General features: G+C 40.0%; 1 protein-coding gene across 1 annotated transcript in view; it reads right to left on the minus strand.

The window, feature by feature from the left end:
* Positions 1–18227, minus strand: part of OSBPL11 (oxysterol binding protein like 11) — a 70871-nt gene that overhangs the window by 42734 nt on the left and 9910 nt on the right. Inside the window, exons 2-5 of the mRNA XM_003275556.4 lie at positions 12104–12172; positions 9069–9244; positions 8168–8247; positions 5723–5899 (exon numbers count right to left, since the gene is read on the minus strand). Of these exons, the coding sequence (XP_003275604.1) occupies positions 5723–5899; positions 8168–8247; positions 9069–9244; positions 12104–12172 (502 nt within the window). The remainder of the gene's footprint in view (positions 1–5722; positions 5900–8167; positions 8248–9068; positions 9245–12103; positions 12173–18227) is intronic.

Below are 18227 nucleotides of genomic sequence, written 5' to 3' on the forward strand. Positions count from 1 at the left end.
GGACTACTTGAGCTCAAGAGTTTGAGGCTGCAGTGAGCTATGCACTCCAGCCTGGCAACAATAAGACACTGTCTCTCAAAAAAACAGTACATATATGATATGGTTTGGTTGCGTCCCCACCCAATCTCATCTTGTGTGTTGTGGGAGAGACCCAGTGGGAGGTAACTGAATCATGGGGGAAGGTCTTTCCCATGCTATTCTCATGATAGTGAATAAGTCTCATGAGATCTGATGGTTTTATAAAGAGGAGGTTCCCTGCACAAGTTCTCTCTCTTTGCCTGCTGCCATCCATGTAAGACGTGACTTGCTCCTGCTTGACTTCCACCATGACTGTGAGGCCTCTCCAGCCATGTAGAACTGTAAGTCCATCCAACCTCTTTTTCGGTACAAATTATCCAGTCTCGGGTATGTCTTTATCAGAAGCATGAATATGGACTAATACAGTAAATTGGTACCAGAAGTGGGGAGCTGCTGAAAAGATACCCAAAAATGTGGAAGCGACTTTGGAACTGGGTAACAGGCAGAGGTTGGAACAGTCTGGAGGGCTCAGAAGAAGACAGGAAAATGTGGGAAAGTTTGGAACTCCCTAGAGACTTGTTGAATGGCTTTGCCCAAAATGCTGATAGCAATATGGACAACAATGTCCAGGCTGAGGTGATCTCAGATGGAATTGAGGAGCTTGTTGGGAACTGGAGCAAAGGTGACTCTTGTTAGGTTTTAGCAAAAAGACTGGTGGCATTTTGCCCCTGCCCTAGAGATTTGTGAAACTTTGAACTTGAGAGAGATGATTTAAGTATCTGGTGGAAGAAATTTCTAAGCAGCAAAGCATTCAAGAGGTAACTTGGGTGTTGTTAAAGGCATTCATTTTTATAAGGGAAGTAGAGCATAAAAGTTTGGAAAATTTGCAGCCTGATGACACAATAGAAAAGAAAACCCCATTTTCTGAGGAAAAATTCAAGCTGGCTGCAGAAATTTGCATAAGTAACTAGAAGCCAAATGTTAACCCCCAAGACAATGGGGAAAATGTCTCCAGGGCATGCCAGAAGTCTTCTTGGCAACCCCTCTCATCATAGGCCCGGAGGCCTAGCAGAAAAAAGTGGTTTCATGGGCCAGGCCCAGGGTCCTCATGCTGTGTGCAGCTTAGAGACTTGGTGCCCTGTGTCCCAAGTGCTCCAGCCGTGGCTGAAAGGGGTCAATGTAGAGCTCGTTTGTGGCCTCGGAGGCTTCAGGTGCCTCAGGCCTTGGCAGCTTCCATGTGGTGTTGAGCCTGCTAGTGCACAGAAGTCAAGAAATTGGGGTTTGGGAACCTCTGCCTAGATTTCAGAGGATGTATGGAAACACCTGGATGCCTAGGCAGAGGTCTGCTGCAGGAGCGGGGCTGTCATGGAGAACCTCTGCTAGGGCAGTGTGGAAGGGAAATGTGGGGTCAGAGCCCCCACACAGAGTCCCTACTGGGGCACCACCGAGTGGAGCTGTGAGAAGAGGGCCGCTGTCCTCCAAAACTCAGAATGGTAGATCCACTGACAGCTTGTACCATGTGCCTGCAAAAGCCACAGACACTCAATGCCAGCCCATGAAAGCAGCCAGGAGGGAGGCTGTGACCTGCAAAGCCACAGGGGCGGAGCTGCTCAAGACCATGGGAACCCACCTCTTGCATCAGCGTGACCTGGATGTGAGACATGGAGTCAAAGGGGATCGTTTTAGAGCTTTAAGAGTTGACTGCCCTACTGGATTTCGGACTTGCATGGAACCTGTAGCCCCTTTGTTTTGGCCTTTTTCTCCCATTTGGAATGGCTGTATTTATCCAGTGCCTGTACCCCCATTATATCTAGGAAGTAGCTAACTTGCTTTTTATTTTACAGGCTCACAGGCAGAAGGGACTTGCCTTGTCTCAGATGAGACTTTGGACTGTGGACTTCTGAGTTAATGCTGAAATGAGTTAAGTCTTTGGGGGACTGTTGGGAAGGCATGATTGGTTTTGAAATGTGAGGAGATGAGATTTGGGAGGGGCCAGGGGCAGAATGATATGGTTTGGCTTTGTCCCCACCCAAATCTCATCTTGAATTCCCACATGTTGTAGGAGGGACCCAGTGGGAGGTACTGAATCATCAGTGCAGGTCTTTCCCATGCTGTTCTTCTGATAGTGAATAAGTCTCACAAGATCTGATGGTTTTATAAAGAGGAGTTCCCCTGCGCAAGTTTTCTCTCTTTGCCTGCTGCCATCCATGTAAGACGTGACTTGCTTCTCCTTGCCTTCCACCATGATTTTGAGGCCTCTCCAGCCATGTGGAACTGTAAGTCCATCCAACCTCTTTTTCTGTATAAATTACCCAGTCTCGGGTATGTCTTTATCAGCAGCGTGAATATGGACTAATTATATCTATCTATCTATCTATCTATCTATCTATCTAAAATATGTACATATTATATAAAGTGTGTGTGTATATATATACACACATACACACACATACTTTAAAGCAGACTGCAAGATATAAATATAGTAAGATATATATCTATAGTAAGATATATATAGTATATATAGTGCGTGTGTGCGTGTGTGTATATATATATAACTTGCAGAGTCTGCTTTAAAACAAAGTATATAATTATAGCATAAATGTTAAAAGTTGGTAATGGCTCTCTCCAAAACAAATTAGCTAATCAAATATATTCAAAGAAATGGAAAAGTGATTTGTGAAACTGTTTTAGTGATGGTTCCTTGACACTGTAAAACCAGTTCCTTTAAAAAAAAAAGAAAATTTCAAGAAAGCTGAAAAGTTGGTGAACCTGTGTTTTGTAGCTAGAAATGGCAATCGTAGTGATAGAAGTATATCATTCAGTTGGCATATAATTTGTCTGAAAACCAAATTAGAACCGTGATTTTAATCACTTGTGTTTTAAGTTTCTGTCTCACTTACTCGACTGGTCATTTGAGTTACTCACAGGGCATAGCATAGTACCAGCATGAAGCATGGACTGAAAAGGAAGGGAACTGATAAGTAGTACTAATAAGAAACAGTAAATAGGAAACAGATGATTTTAATAAAGTAAAGCTTTTGTAATAAATTCATTTTCAAGGACAATATGATACTACTCACAAGAATTAACTGCTTTTAGGCCAGGTGCGGTGGCTCACGCCTGTAATCCCAGCACTTTGGGAGGCCGAGGTGGGTGGATCACCTGAGTTGGGGTTTGAAACCATCCTGGCCAACATGCAGAAACCCCGTCTCTGTTTAAAAAATACAACATTAGCTGGGCATGGTGGATGCCTGCAGCATGCCTGTAATCCCAGCCACGTGGGAGGGTGAGGCAGGAGAATCGCTTGAACCTGGGAGGTGGAGGTTGCAGTGAGCCGAAATCGTGCCATTGCACTCCAGCCTGGGCAACAAGAGCAAAAGTCCGTCTCAAAAAAAAAAAAAAAAAAAAAAAAAAAGGAGTTAACTGCTTTTACAAACTGCTACCTAATCTAACACTAAATTTACCCATAGATTTGATTAAAATATTTGTTTCAAACTCACACCAATTTATATCTTTGCATCACAACCTCTTGGAACTGGATAATTCTAGAATAGTAATTCTCAAAGTGTGCTCTGCAGAGACCCCTGTGAGACTCCTTTCAGAGAGTCTGTGAAGTCAAACTATTTTAATAATAATTCAAAGAAGTTATTTGCCTTTTTCACTGTGGTGACATCTGCATTAATGGCATAAAAGCAATGGTGGGTAAAACTTCTGGAATGATAGTGAAAAGGCAGTGACACCAAACCCACTAGTGGTCACTGTATTCTTTACCTGCCATGAACTCACAGGAAAAAAAAAAAGCCAATTTACTGAAGAATGTCCTTGTAAAGCAGTAAAAATCATTAAATTTACCACATCTTGACTCAAGTACACATTTAAAAAATTCTCTATATAAAAAGTGGGAAGTACATATAAAGCACTTCTGTTGCATACCAATATACAGAGGTTGCCTAGAGAAAAAGCACTTCTGTGACTGACTTGTAAGGTGAATAAGCTGTTTTTTTTTTTTTTTCTATGGACTACTATTCAGATATGAAAGAATGACAGAAAGAAACTATGGAGATTCAGGTTTGGGGAATGAGATAGACATTTTCTCAAGATTGAATAAAATGAGGCTATCAATTAAAAAAAAGACAGTATTTGTTACCAATTACAAAATTTGAGCTTTAAAATGAAAATCAGAATTTTGGACAACCTTATCTGGTATATCTGACAGCTTCCCAATACTTTTCTGATGACACTGGGGATGTTAATAAATGTGAATTTTACTCACTGTATAATAATAAAATGGATCAATATTTGCAAGATCTTCATAACTCTGTAAACTAATATCTCCAAAATGACTAATGAATGCACAGTGTTACAAAATCATGGATAGGTTAAAGATCCATTCAAAGTGCAGGACAGACCAATGGATTTCCATGTAACAAAATACAAAAAGTTCACTGATATGTATTAGATTCCACACTGCATCTAACATTTAAGAAACCATCAGTTGTCAAGTTTTGGTCTAGAAACAAAGAATAGCCACAATTATCTAAAAAGGCTATTACAATGTTCCTCTTTTTTCCAAACACATTATCTGTGAATGGCCAAATTTTCATCCTGTAGTTCAACTAAAACAACATACTACAGTAGATTGAATACAGAAACAGATATGAGAATTCTGTTGTGTTCTGTAATATATATATTCTATATGTTCTATACATATATTTGGAACTTAATATTTAGAACTTAACAAACTGCATGTTTTATTAACTAGAATTATTTGGTACACAGTTTAAAAGAAAGAAATGGTGATATAAGGCAACATCAAAGATTTAATGATTCTGTATGTTTGAAATGTTCTATATATATATCAGTTTCTATATATATATCAGTTATATATATAAAAGTTTTTTGTTTGTTTTGTTTTGTTTTAGAGACAGGTCTTACTGTGTTGCCCAGGCTGGTCTCAAACTCCTGGGCTCAGGCGATCCTCCTGTCTCAGCCTCCCAAAGTGCTGGAATTACAGGGATGAGACACCGCACCCCACCACTGTTTGTTTTTTATTTTTTGAGACAGGGTTTCACTCTGCTACCCAGGCTGGAGTGCTGTGGCACAATCATAAATCACTGCAACCTCAAACTCCCAGGCTTAAGGAGTTCTCCCACCTCAGCCACTGGAATAGCTGGTATTACAGGTGCACACCACCACCCCCAGCTAAAATTAAAAAAAAAAAATTTTTTTTTTAGAGACAGGGTCTGGCTTTGTTGCCCAGGCTGGTCTCAAACTCTTGGGCTCCAGCAATCCTCCCACCTTGGCTTCCCAAAGTGCTGAGATTACAGGCTTGAGCCATCATGCCTGGCCTATATCAGTTTGTTTTTTTAAAGAATCACTTGTTTGGCTATATAGCCTTCCCACTAGGCTTAATTACCCTTTTGATCATAAAATTTACATAAAAGGAGTCTATACTTTTACTTGAGAATTGAAAGATACTGACTTTTGAAAAATGGCCATGTACCTAGTACGTGACAGACATGAGGAAACTTAGGACACTCTATATATTCAGGGAATGTTTATGACTTAAAAATTATCTCAGCATACTAGATGGGAAACAATGAGGCCCTTGAAGACACAAAGAGGATTTCTAAGTTTTTTTGTGACAAAACCAAGCAGGTAAGATCACTTTGTGCATTTTAACTTGACTTTAATTCATACTTACTTCTCTGACTTCCACAAGATGGTCTGGAGGTAAATTAGTTCTTTTGCTCACTGATTGCAGTTTGGAATGTCCAACATTAAAAAAAGAAATGGCATTTTGACTTGGTCTCCTCTGTGATATAGGAGAATTACCACTAGATGCAAGTGAGAAGCTCCGTGACTTCAGAGGAGGATTATTCTGTTAGACAAAGAAAATCATTCCTTTGTTTTCTTCTTTAATTTAGGATTTCTAACCATCAAACTACCATACACTTAAGATTTACAAATGAGCAGCGTTTAAAATTAAATTAACTTCAGAATTGACTATAAGAACATTTCCAAAGATGATAAAATCTGAGATACTCAAAGTTTAAGCATTTTACATATCCCAAAGTAAACTGATAATTTATTTAGAAAATTATTTTCCAGCTTTGTGCTGTCAAAAAATATTCTTTCACATTTTATAAATATTATAATAACAAAAAGTTTCTAATTTCAGATTTTTAAACACCATGAATTTTTCTTTTGTCTTTTTGAGACTGAGTCTCACTCTGTCGCCCAGGCTGGAGTGCAGTGGCATGATCTCGGCTCACTGCAACCTCCGCTTCACAGATTCATGCGATTCCCCTGCCTTAGCCTCCTAAGTAGCTGGGATTACAGGCATGCACCACCATGCTCAGCTAATTTTTATATGTTTAGTAGAGACAGGCTTTTGCCATGCTGGCCAGGCTGGTCTTGAACTCCTGATCTCAGGTGATCTGCCCACTTCAGCTTCCCGAAGTGCTGGGATTATAGGCGTGAGCCACTGCGCCCGGCCTTAAACACCATGATTAACACAAAAAATGCACTCAGCAATATAATACATTTCCTAATGTAACATGCCAAGTATCCTTTGATACGAACTAGTACTTTCTTGCTGACAATGACTAGAACCTTGCAGTATGAGAAAAGCTGTTGTGTTGGATTTCCTGAAGACTAGGTTTTAGGCCGAAATTACAAACAGTTTTTAAAAATTCACTTCTGGGGGAAACCACCAGGAAGAATGATTAAAAAAAAATAGTAAAAGACAAGTTATCACCTAGGTATGAAATCCTTTAAATATGCTGCCCATATATTACTTTTTAGACATCTCTAACCTCAGATTTCAAGTAATGAGATTCTCCTTTCACCTTGAAAAATATTTTTAAAAACACTCCAAAGAAGATATAGAAATGACTAACCAATAAGCACATGAAAAGGTGCTCAACATGATTAGTCATTACTAAAATGAAATCAAAACCACAATAAGATTCCACTTCATATCCACTAAGATAACCATAATAATTTTTTAAAAGGACAATAACAAGTGTTGGCAAGGATGTACAGAAATTAGAACTCTCATATATTGTTGATGGGAATGTAAAAAAGTGTGGCCGCTTTGGAAAACAGTTTGGCAGTTCCTCAAAAAGTTAAACAGAACTATCACATGATCCAGCAATTCTGCTCCCAGACCCTAGAGAAATGAAATCATATGTTCACATAAAAACTTGAACACTTATAATGCCATTCATTAAAATAATGAATGTTTTCATTATGAAAACTTGAAAGTGTTCATGGAAGCATTATTCATAATGCCTATAAAATGAAAACAACCCAATGTCCACCAATTGATGGATAAAAAAAGTAGTATATCTATACAATAAAATATTACTCAGTCTTAAAAAAGGAATAAAGGAATAAAGTACTGATACATGCAACAACATGGATGAACCTTAAAAACGATGAAAGACACCAGATACAACAAACCCCATATTATATGGTTCAATTTACATAAAATGCCCAGAATAGACAAATCCATGGAATAGAAAATAGAGTTTGCTAGGGGATTGGGAAGGAGAGAACAGGGAGTGACTGCTAGTGGCTCCGGATTTTTTGTGTGTGTGTGTGTGTGAGAGGGATGACAATGTTCTAAAATTAGAAAGCTGCAATGCGGCCGGGTGCGGTGGCTCACACCTGTAATTCCAGCACTTTGGGAAGCCAAGGTGGGCAGATCACTTGAGGTCAGGAGTTTGAGGCCAGCCTGGCCAAGATTTTTAGTAAAGAAACAACTTTTTTAGTAAAGAAACCTGTCTTTACTAAAAGTACAAAAATAAGCTGGGTGTGGTGGTGTGTGCCTGTAGTCCCAGCTACTTGGGAGGCTGAGACAGGAAAATCACTTGAACCCGGGAGGTGGAGGTTGCAGTGAGACAAGATTGCACCACTGCACTCTAGCCTGGGCCACAGAGAGAGACTCCGTCTCAAAAAAAAAAGAAAGTTACAATGGTTGAACCACCTTGTGAATATACTAAAAACCACAGCATTATACGTATATACTTTAAAAGGGTGAATTTTACAGTATGTGAATAGTATCTCAATCTTAAAAGGCAAAAAATAAAAAAATATTCCTTCCTCATTTTTGTGTATTAATATTGTATATAAATCTACATACCTTTCCAATAGCTTCAGTATGATGTTGCGTACATATCTGAAGTCTGCTAACCCAGTGCTGTCGCTCTTTTGCATCTGTAGCTGTTAAAAGAATGTAAAAGTTATTTTATATTTATTTATTTTGGAACACAATTAATCGCCTACAGCATGAAGATCAGATCACTGAAAAGCAGATACTGGACTTACTCTCACTACAGCAAACTTCCCTGACTGGAGGGAGGCAGGAAAGAGGCCAAAGCACCAATCTTGTTAGGGAACACAGTAGCTGGATGTAGTCACTTCATTAAAAGGATAAATTACATGCAGTGAGGTGAGGATGAGAGACTGACATGTTGTAACTCATAAAAATAGGTTCTTATTTAAAGAAATAACCCCTTAATTATTTGATGTATAATCAATACTTTCAGATCTGCAGGAGCACGCTCACTTAGGATTACCATGATACTTTGTGTATTTATTAAATAAAAAACTTCTACACAAATTAAATTTATCTTAACAGAAGTTATACGTTATTTTAATGAATGACATTATAATAAATCCCAATAATGTACATTAGTTACTGAAAACTGCAAAAAGGGCATGTAAACTAAACCAAGTAAAGGGGTGAAATACATAAAAAATATCATTTAAAGTCTATGTTTCTAGATTTTCAGTAATCAGAGTTTCATCTACACAGATTTTTAGAGAGGCAAGCCCTAAACAAACACACATTGTCCCACTTGAAAACAGTTATTACAAAAGATTTCATAAATTCTCAAAGCAGTTCCAAGGTTCAGAATACTGTATTTACATCACTGATGACAGTAGTTTCTATTTCCAAAGCCCATATGAAAGCATGTAAGACACCAACTTCTCAAAAAAAGAAGAAAATCACAGTATTAATTCTCATATTTTGGTCATACCTCTGAGTTTATATTGTTCCCCACTGGCAGCGTTTACAGTGAAGGTGTGAGAATCCTCATCACTGGGTGATATTACAGCTCCTGCAAGCTGCAAAGTTCCTCTAGGTTTCTGATTTCTAGACTGTTCATTCACAAAGTACTCCAACAGCCCAGCTTCATTGTTTAAAACAAAAAACCTGTAATGATTTTTTTAAATCCATAATTTGCAAACATTTTCCCTCAGCAAACTAAAGCAAAGCAAACTTCAATCACTTACACATTTCAGGGTTTTGCTCTTAAAAATAAAATTTAAAAGCATTTCAAGAGGCACCTGGAAACACTAAACTGAATTTTCTAGCAGTGAAGACTACTAAAAATTGAATCAGTTAGGCCGGGCTCAGTGGCTCACACCTGTAATCCCAGCACTTTGGAAGGCAGAGGCGAGCGGATCACCTGAGGTCAGGAGTTCGAGATCAGCCTGGCCAACGTGGTGAAACCCCATCTCTACTAAAAATACAAAATTAGCCAGGCGTGGTGGTGGATGCCTGTAATCCCAGCTACTCAGGAGGCTGAGGCAGGAAAATTGCTTGAATCTGGGAGGTAGGGGTTGCAGTACACTGAGATCGAGCCACTGCACTCCAGCCTGGGCAAAAAGAGCAAAACTCCGTCTCAAAAAAAAAAAAAAAAAGTTGAATGAGTTTAATAAAAGACATAAACCCTTCAGCTGAGGGAGAGGCATTTATTAAGTAAGAGGCCTATCAGTTAATGCACGAAAGGAAGCAAAGATACCGTATCCTTTCAGAGACAGATTTTTCCCCAGAATTCATTAACAGAGGCTAAACTGCCAAAGGACAAATGGTAGTGAAAATTTTTATTTAAAATTCACCGGAAATAAATCAAAATAGGAGCTCTGAGGTTAAGGCAAGATATACTAGGCAAGATATGCACTGTGATTTAAGATTTAATCAGTGAAATGTACAACAAGAATAACAGGGTAAAAAAGATTTTGTGAATGTATCATTAAATAAGTCAAAAATAAAGATTACTTCTCCTGTTTAAAAATGAAAAAGCTGCAATTGGAGATGCTGACACATAAGGACCTTGAAACTAAATGATGAAATGCTGATACACTCTAGGAAAGAATTTGATGAAATACTAATACACTTTGGAAAAAAATATTCTGATTTGGTTCTAGATTAACTACTTTCAAAAATACATTTCAGAAGTTCCGATTTAGGTAGTATAATAATTTTTTTTTTTTTTTTTTGAGATGGAGTCACGCTCTGTTGCCCAGGCTGGAGTGCAGTGGCGCCCCCTTGGCTCACTGCAACCTCTGCCTTCCAGGTTCAAGCGATTCTCGTGCCTCAGCTCCCAAGTACCTGAGATTACAGGCGCCCACCACCATGCCCAGCTAATTTTTGTATTTTTCGTAGAGATGGAGTTTTGCCATGTTGGTCAGACTGATCTCGAACTCCTGACCTCAGGCGATCCGCCTGCCTCGGCCTCCCAAAGTGCTTGGATTACAGGCGTGAGTCACCTCATCTGGCCCTTTTTAAAAAGGAACGCTAGGCCGGACGTGGTGGCACACACCTGTAATCCCAGCACTTTGGGAGGCCAAGGTGGGTGGACTGCCTGAGCTCAGGAGTTTGAGACCAGGCTGGGCAACACGGTGAAACCCCGTCTCTACTAAAATACAAAAAACTAGCTGGGCGAGGTGGCGTGCACCTGCAATCCCAGCTATTTGGGAGGCTGAGACAGGAGAATCACATGAACCCTGGAGGCAGAGGTTGCGGTGAGCTGAGATCGCACCACTACACTGCAGCCTAGGTGACAGAGTGAGACTCCATCTCAAAAAAAAAAAAAAAGTAACTCTAAGAAGGGTTGGATGAGTTGAGATCGCTTGAATCCAGGAGTTTGAGACCAGTCTGGCCAACATGGCAAAACCCTGTCTTTACAAAAAAAAATACAAAAATTAGCTGGGTGTGGTGGTGCATGCCTGTAGTTCTAGCTACTTAGGAGGCTGGGGCAGGAGGATGATTTCAGCCCAAGGTAGAGGTTACAGTGAGCTGAGATCATGCCACTATACTCCAGCCTGGGCAACAGAGCAAGACCCTGTCTCAAAAATAATTAATTAATTAATAAATATAAAATAAAAAGTAACTCTAAAAAGTTTTAAACTTTTAAAATTCATGTTGGGTGGCCAGGCGTGGTGGCTCACACCTGTGATCCCTGCACTTTGGGAGGCCAAGACGGGTAGATCACCTGAGGTTAGGAATTTGAGACCAGCCTGACCAACATGGTGAAACCCCGTCTCTACTAAAAATACAAACATTAGCTGGCTGTGGTGGCTCATGCCTGTAATTCCAGCTACTCAGGAGGCTGAGACAGAAGAATCACTTGAACCCCGGAGGCAGAGGTTGCAGTGAGCTGAGATCATGCCACTGCACTCCAGCCGGATGACAGAGCAAGACTCCGTCTCAAAAAAAAAAAAAAATTCATGTTTGGGTTTGGAGAAGTCTGGCATTCTACGTTAGCCTGTTCTATAATAGAACTTGGTAGACAATTTGATCCCGTTTAATATGCCTGCCCCACAACTACCAATTCTACAAAGTATTTGAGATAGCTGGTTTTCCTGCTTCTTGACAGCTTGTGTGACCCTTGGCTGGTTACTTAACCTCTCCAAGATCCCAGTGAAGCTGTGAATCTGGCACAAGATGGGAACCTAACACAAATGTGTTTGCTGCCTCCAAACCCCTATTTCTCTTCCCCTAAGAACCTAACTTCTGCAAGTATAAAATGCCCAAGCCAGGTGAACAAGTGATTCTAATCCTCATTTAATAGTAACATCTGAGGCATTTAGAGGCTGCTACTTGGACAGATGTCAACTTTTCCCACCCTCTAAGAAGAAGTCACCAAACTTTCAGAAACTGTGGGAAATCCTTCTCTAAAAGGTTCCTCAGCTATTTCTGTCTAAAGTAATATCAAAATATAAAATTATCGGGCCCTATTTCTGGTCTCTTAGGAGAGACTGATGTGACACAAATAATCACACTTACCTGTATTGCCACCCAGTGACAAGGTTGGTATACTTCATTAAATAGCCATACACATTTTCCATGTGATCACTGTTTCAAAACGAAAAAGCCAAAGTTAGTAAAAATTAGAAGAAATCCCAGGAAGATAATGGTACAATTTTCAAAATAGCTGCAGATACATATATGCTCTATAAATGCCTCAAATTTTATTCAGAAGTAAAATGTACAGGTCAACAGAGGCATTTAATCTTCCAAATTTCATATCTATAGGACTTCATCAATTTCCTCAAAACAAGTACAATACCTCATAAATTATATATTATAAATATTCCAAATGTAAAATCATTATACAAATATAAAATTACATAAAGATAAAACAAATATACTATAAGTATTATATTATAAATGGGGTGATTGGGCACAGTGGCTCGAACCTGTAATCCCAGCACTTTGGGAGGCCAAGGCAGGAGGAACACTTGAAGTCAGGAGTTTGAGACCAGCCTGGTCAACATGGCGAAATGCCATCTCTACTAAAAATACAAAAATTAGCTAGGCGTGGTGGTGTGTGCTTGTAGTCCCAGCTACCTGGGAGGTTGAGGCAGGAGAATCACTTGAAGCCAGGAGGTGGAGGTTGCACTGAGCTGAGATCTCACCACTGCACTCCAGCCTGGGCAACAGAGTGAGACTCCGTCTCGGAAAAAAAAAAAAAAAAAAAAGGGCTGAGTGCAGTGGCTCACGCATGTAATCCCAACACTTTGGGAGATCAAGATAGGAGGATCGCTTCAGCCCAGGAGTTCGAAACCAGCCTGGGCAACATAATGCGACCCTGTCTCTCTTTATTAAATACATATAATACATAAGAATAATAAATAAAGCCCACAACTTGAGGAAAGAATTCTTCTCTAGAAATACAGCCACTTGGGTTTCTGCTAGAGTTCTTACACTTCCGGCCCAGATCACAATCAAGTTATTTATTTCAGTTATTTTGAGAAGCATTGCTTAGAAAAGCAGAAAGCTGTATTTTTTCTTTGGCTCCCCTATCTTCCCCAGGCTTCAGGCTTAAGCAGCCCTTTGGGGCCATTGAAAACCAGTGCCCCAGACTCTGTCTCAAAAAAATTCCCTAAAGAGTTCCTCCTCTGTTTTAGGTACTCAGTACACAGCTCAGCTTCCTGAAAAACTTATTCTTGGCTGGGCATGGTAGCTCACGCCTGTAATCCCAGCACTTTTAGAGGCCGGGGCAGGTGGATCACCTGAGGTCAGGAGTTTGAGACCAGCCTGGCCAACATGGTGAAACCCCGTCTCAACTAAAAATACAAAACATTTGCCAGGCGTGGTGGCACGTGCCTGTAATCCCAGCTTGTGAAGCTGAGGCAGGAGAATCGCTTGAACTTGGGAGGCAGAGGTCACAGTGAGCCAAGACTGCACCACTGCACTCCAACCCGGGTGGCAGAGTGAGACTCCATCATAAACAAAAACAAAAACAAAAAAACAGAAAAACTTACTCTTTCTCCATTCTCTCCAGTTGCTCTATAATCTGAATATTTGCTTACATTCTGCATCAATCCATAACAGGTTTGAGGTAGTATACAACCTAAATATTTTCTCAAAGTGCCAAGATATTTCATAATTCACCATTTTGGGAATTACTCCTTAATCTAGGTTCTCTACACCAAGCTTTCATTACTACATAAATGTCAAGTCATAGCCATTAGCATGTAATAAAAAATATCACAACTGAATTACAGTTCAATTCCTCTGGTTTTAAGACTGTACATATTCTTCAAATGTATGTGAACTATGGGGCAAAACTTTCTTAAAACCTATATATACTTATCTACACCTGAGAAAAACAAAACTTTTATTTCAAAGCAATAAATAAAATACATCATCTTTATTTAGTCACTACTCTCATATTACTGAAGGTACTCCCCATTTTGGTCATATCTAATTATCCATATCAGTCATTTAACAGCTCGTGACCCTCCTACCTCAGCATCTGAGTAGCTGCAAGTATACGAAAATACGACCATGCCCAGTTAATTTTTAATTTTTTTTTGTGTGGGGATGGGGGTCTCACTATGTTGCCTAGGCTGCCCTCAAACTCCTGGGCTCAAGTGATCTTTCCACTTTGGCTTCCCAAAGTGTTGGGATTACAGGCATGAGCCACAAATTTTTAAAAGTGTACAATTTCAGTAACATCAATCGCTAAAAAGATCCCACGTGTATTTTTTTTTTTTTAATTGCGACAGAGTCTCGCTCTTTTGCCTAGGCTGGAGTGCAGTGGCGTGATCTCAGCTCACTGCAACCTTTGCCTCTGGGGCTCACGCGATTCTTCTGCCTCTGCCTGCCAAGTAGCTGGGACTACAGGCACCCGCTACCATGCCCAGCTAATTTTTGTATTTTTAGTAGAGATGAGGTTTCGCCATGTTGGCCAGGCTGGTCTCAAACTCCTAGCCTCAGGTGAACAGCCTGCCTCAGCCTCCCAAAGTGCTGGGATTACAGGTATGAGCCACTGCACCTGGCTCTAAGTATATCTGCATATTTCACATCATAGTAATGTTCTGTTTAATTTTCTAATGTTATTAATATTTTGTTGACTCATATATCTAAAGAGTTAGCTTTCTGAAAAAAACAAAACAAAACTATAAGGATATTGACATGGTTTATTTGGTAGTAGCATAAAGTCAGTTTCAAAAGAACCAGAAATTCAAATAAGTAAACTACTGGCCTGTCTTTATTATATAAAACAGCTGTCTCCAGGTTACAAAGAACCAACTTGAAAACATCCTATTCTTTGGAACAGCTGGTTGCAATGTCCCTCCCTCATTCTTCCCCTTTTCCATGTATCCCAAGAAATAGCCACTATTGAAGGCAACCAGCTGGTGTGGAACAACTGTGCCATCTGGTGGTCAGCATAAAAAGTGCTCCGTGACTGAACATCTGGTTCACACTTTGTTTTCTCACACTGTCTTATAATTGAGTTACTATACAGTACCTCTAAGTCTCATGCTTTATTCCTATCTAAAATGTATGAATTTTCAGGGCCTGGTGTAGTGCCTCATGCCTGTAATCTCAACATTTGGGAGGCCAAGGTGGGACAATTCCTTGAGTCCAGGAGTTTGAGACTAGCCTGGGCAACATAGGGAGACCCACCCCATCTCTAAAAACAGTAAATAAAATAAAATGTGCAAATTTTTATAGAATATTTTTAATGTGTGTCTGTTAATATGAATAAAATCTAGCTACTGAAGTGGGATCATACCACATATCTGATTATATTATACTATTTTGTGTTCTATAAAATAGAAGTGATGGTCCAAAACAGACTAATACACTAAAAAATAAGCTATGAGAAAGTTAATTTCTTCTTCAGTCCTCCAAAAACTTCACTGCTCAAGAAACTGGGTATATTTCTGATCTTTTAAACTTGTTAACATTTAATTGGGATTAGTAGTGGAAGCTGATAGTCTATAAAAATAACTGATTAAACTTTGCCAAGTGGCTTTATCATATTGTGTTTAGTTTGATACTCATTTTCTCTTAAATATCTTAATAATAACTCCTTCAATTCTTTAACCTCCATTACTATAACATACATATTTCTTTTTTTTTTTTTTTTTTTTTTGAGATGGGAGTCTTGCTCTGTCGTCCAGGCTGGAAAGCAGTGGTGCGATCTTGGCTCACTACAACCTCCACCTGCTGGGTTCAAGTGATTCTCTTGCCTCAGCCTCCCGAGTAGCTGGGATTACAGGTACATGTGTGTCACCAGGCCTGGCTACTTTTTCTATTTGTAGTAGAGACGGGGTTTCACCATGTTGGTCAGGCTGGTCTCGAACTCCTGACCTCGTGATCCGCCTGCCTCGGCCTCCCAAAGTGCTGGGATTACAGGCGTGAGCCACCGTGCCCGGCAACATACTTATTTCTTAATCTTTCTTAATCAGACTTAAGATATATAAAAGTTTTTAAAATTAAGCTACCTTTTAAACAGTTTCAAATCCTTTCAACTCAAAACAATTACTCAATATCTACTAAAGCACAGCACTCTGAAAAACCATTGAAAAGCATAAGAAAATCAAAAACGCAATAACTAATAACTCTCCATCTTAAATCTATAATCTAATCTAAGAGAAATATATCTCCTTGAAGAAAAAGACAGTAACATGGGTTCCTGCTACTGGAAAAGACACACAATGGGACTACATTTGCAGCTGCCATACAAATAAAAAAGGCATTAAACAAATACACAGGATTCAGTAGTGAGTGAGAAGGCTGAAATGACTAGATTTGATGACTGATGAGATGTGAAGTGAGACAGAAAGAATGAAAGTGAGAGAGAAAGGACAAGGGCAACACTCAGATTTCCAGCTGGAACAACTGGGTGGATAACTAATGCCTTCACTGAGATAGGGATCACAGAGAAGTTTTGGATTTGTTCCAATTTAACATGTTAAATTTAATGAACCTGCAGGACTATACAGGGAGATACCCGGTAAGGCAGCATGATTAGGGCTTGCTAGTCATCAGCATATAAGCATGTAACTGGTATTTGAAGTTACAGCAGTAAATAAGGTCACCCAGGAAGTATTACGAAATGGCAAGAGATGGGACAGGGTCTAAGAGAGATCCCTAAGGAAAAGTTTTAAGGGCAAGGGGAATACAGAGAAGAAATCAGGAGCAACTGAGTAGTGGAAAGAAAACTAGGAGTATGAAAAGACAGAAACCAGAGAAAGTGTTTCAAGATAAGTCTGTGGTCAAGAATATTCAGTGGACAGGTGCCTTGGCTCACACCTGTAATCCTAGCACTTTGGGAGGATCACTTGAGCCAGGAGTTTGAGACCAGCCTGGGCATCACAGTGAGATCCTGTCTCTACAAAAAAAATTAAAAATTAGCCAGGCAGGGTGGCACACACCTGTAATCGCAGCAACTCAGGACACTGAGATGGGAGGATTGCTTGAGCCCAGGAAGTGGAGGCTGCAGTGAGCTGCAATCGTGCCAATGCACTCCAGCCTGGGAAACAGAGCAAGACCCTGTCTCAGGCTGGGCACGGTGGCTCATGCCTATAATCCCAGCACTTTGGGAGGCTGAGATGGGTGGGTCACTTGAGGTCAGGAGTTCAAGACCAGCCTAGCCAACATGGTGAAACCCTGTCTCTACTAAAAATACAAAAATTAGCTGGGCGTGGTGGTGCATGCCTATAGTCCCAGCTACTTGGGAGGCTGAGGCAGGAGAGTCGCTTGAACCTGTGAGGCGGAGGTTGCACTGAGCCAAGATCCTGCCACTGTACTCCAGGCTGGGCGTCAGAGTAAGACCGTCTCAAAAAAAAAAAAGAAAAGTTCAGTGCTACTGATAAAGTAACATATGACAAAGACTGAGAAGACTCATTAGACTTACAACCAAGAGGTAACAGTTTAATGGAATGATGAGGGCAGAGCCAGCTGGAAGTGACATGAGAGGTTGACAATAATGTCAAGAGGTTCTCCATCTTGTAGACAACAGAGCTACGGGATTTCTCAGGCTCCACAGTCATATGAGCCAATTCCTCATAATCTCTCTCTCTATATATCTACCTATTGGTTCTATTTTCCTAGAAAAGCCAAATAGCGATACCTTAAGATACTTAACTACAGGCAGGAATTTACCCAAGTTGTAGTCAGTAAATATGAGGCACCAGGCAAATCACATGTCAAAATCCATACTTTCAACTAAGCAAAAAGTATCCTCCCAAAAGGCTTAGCACTTTGGTCCATTCTCTGGATAACAAATAGCATGAAGGGGGGAGTGGCTTGCTTAGCTGAGGAAAAGGCTAATGACATTAAGAGATATTCCTTGCAACAGCTAGTGTATAGCCTGGGATATAATAAGTGTTTATTTGCTGAATGAATTAAGCAATGGGAAGAAAGAAACAGAATTTTTCTATGAAGCCATGAGGCAATTCTCAGTAGCCTGCCCACTTCCTCCCCAAAAAATTCAACCCGCAGACTATATACTCAAATCGCAAACAAAATAAAGTCTAACTGTATTTTAATCTATGACAAAAAGTATAAAGTCAAGAGAGGGGTCCTCCCTCCTTCCAAGAGTCTTAAAAATGTTAGCACTCTTTGGCCCTAGAATTCTGCTTTTAGGTATCCCATCTACGACAAATGA

The sequence above is a fragment of the Nomascus leucogenys genome, chromosome 21 (genome assembly GCF_006542625.1).
Source record: "Nomascus leucogenys isolate Asia chromosome 21, Asia_NLE_v1, whole genome shotgun sequence".
NCBI classification, from domain to species: Eukaryota; Metazoa; Chordata; class Mammalia; order Primates; family Hylobatidae; genus Nomascus; species Nomascus leucogenys.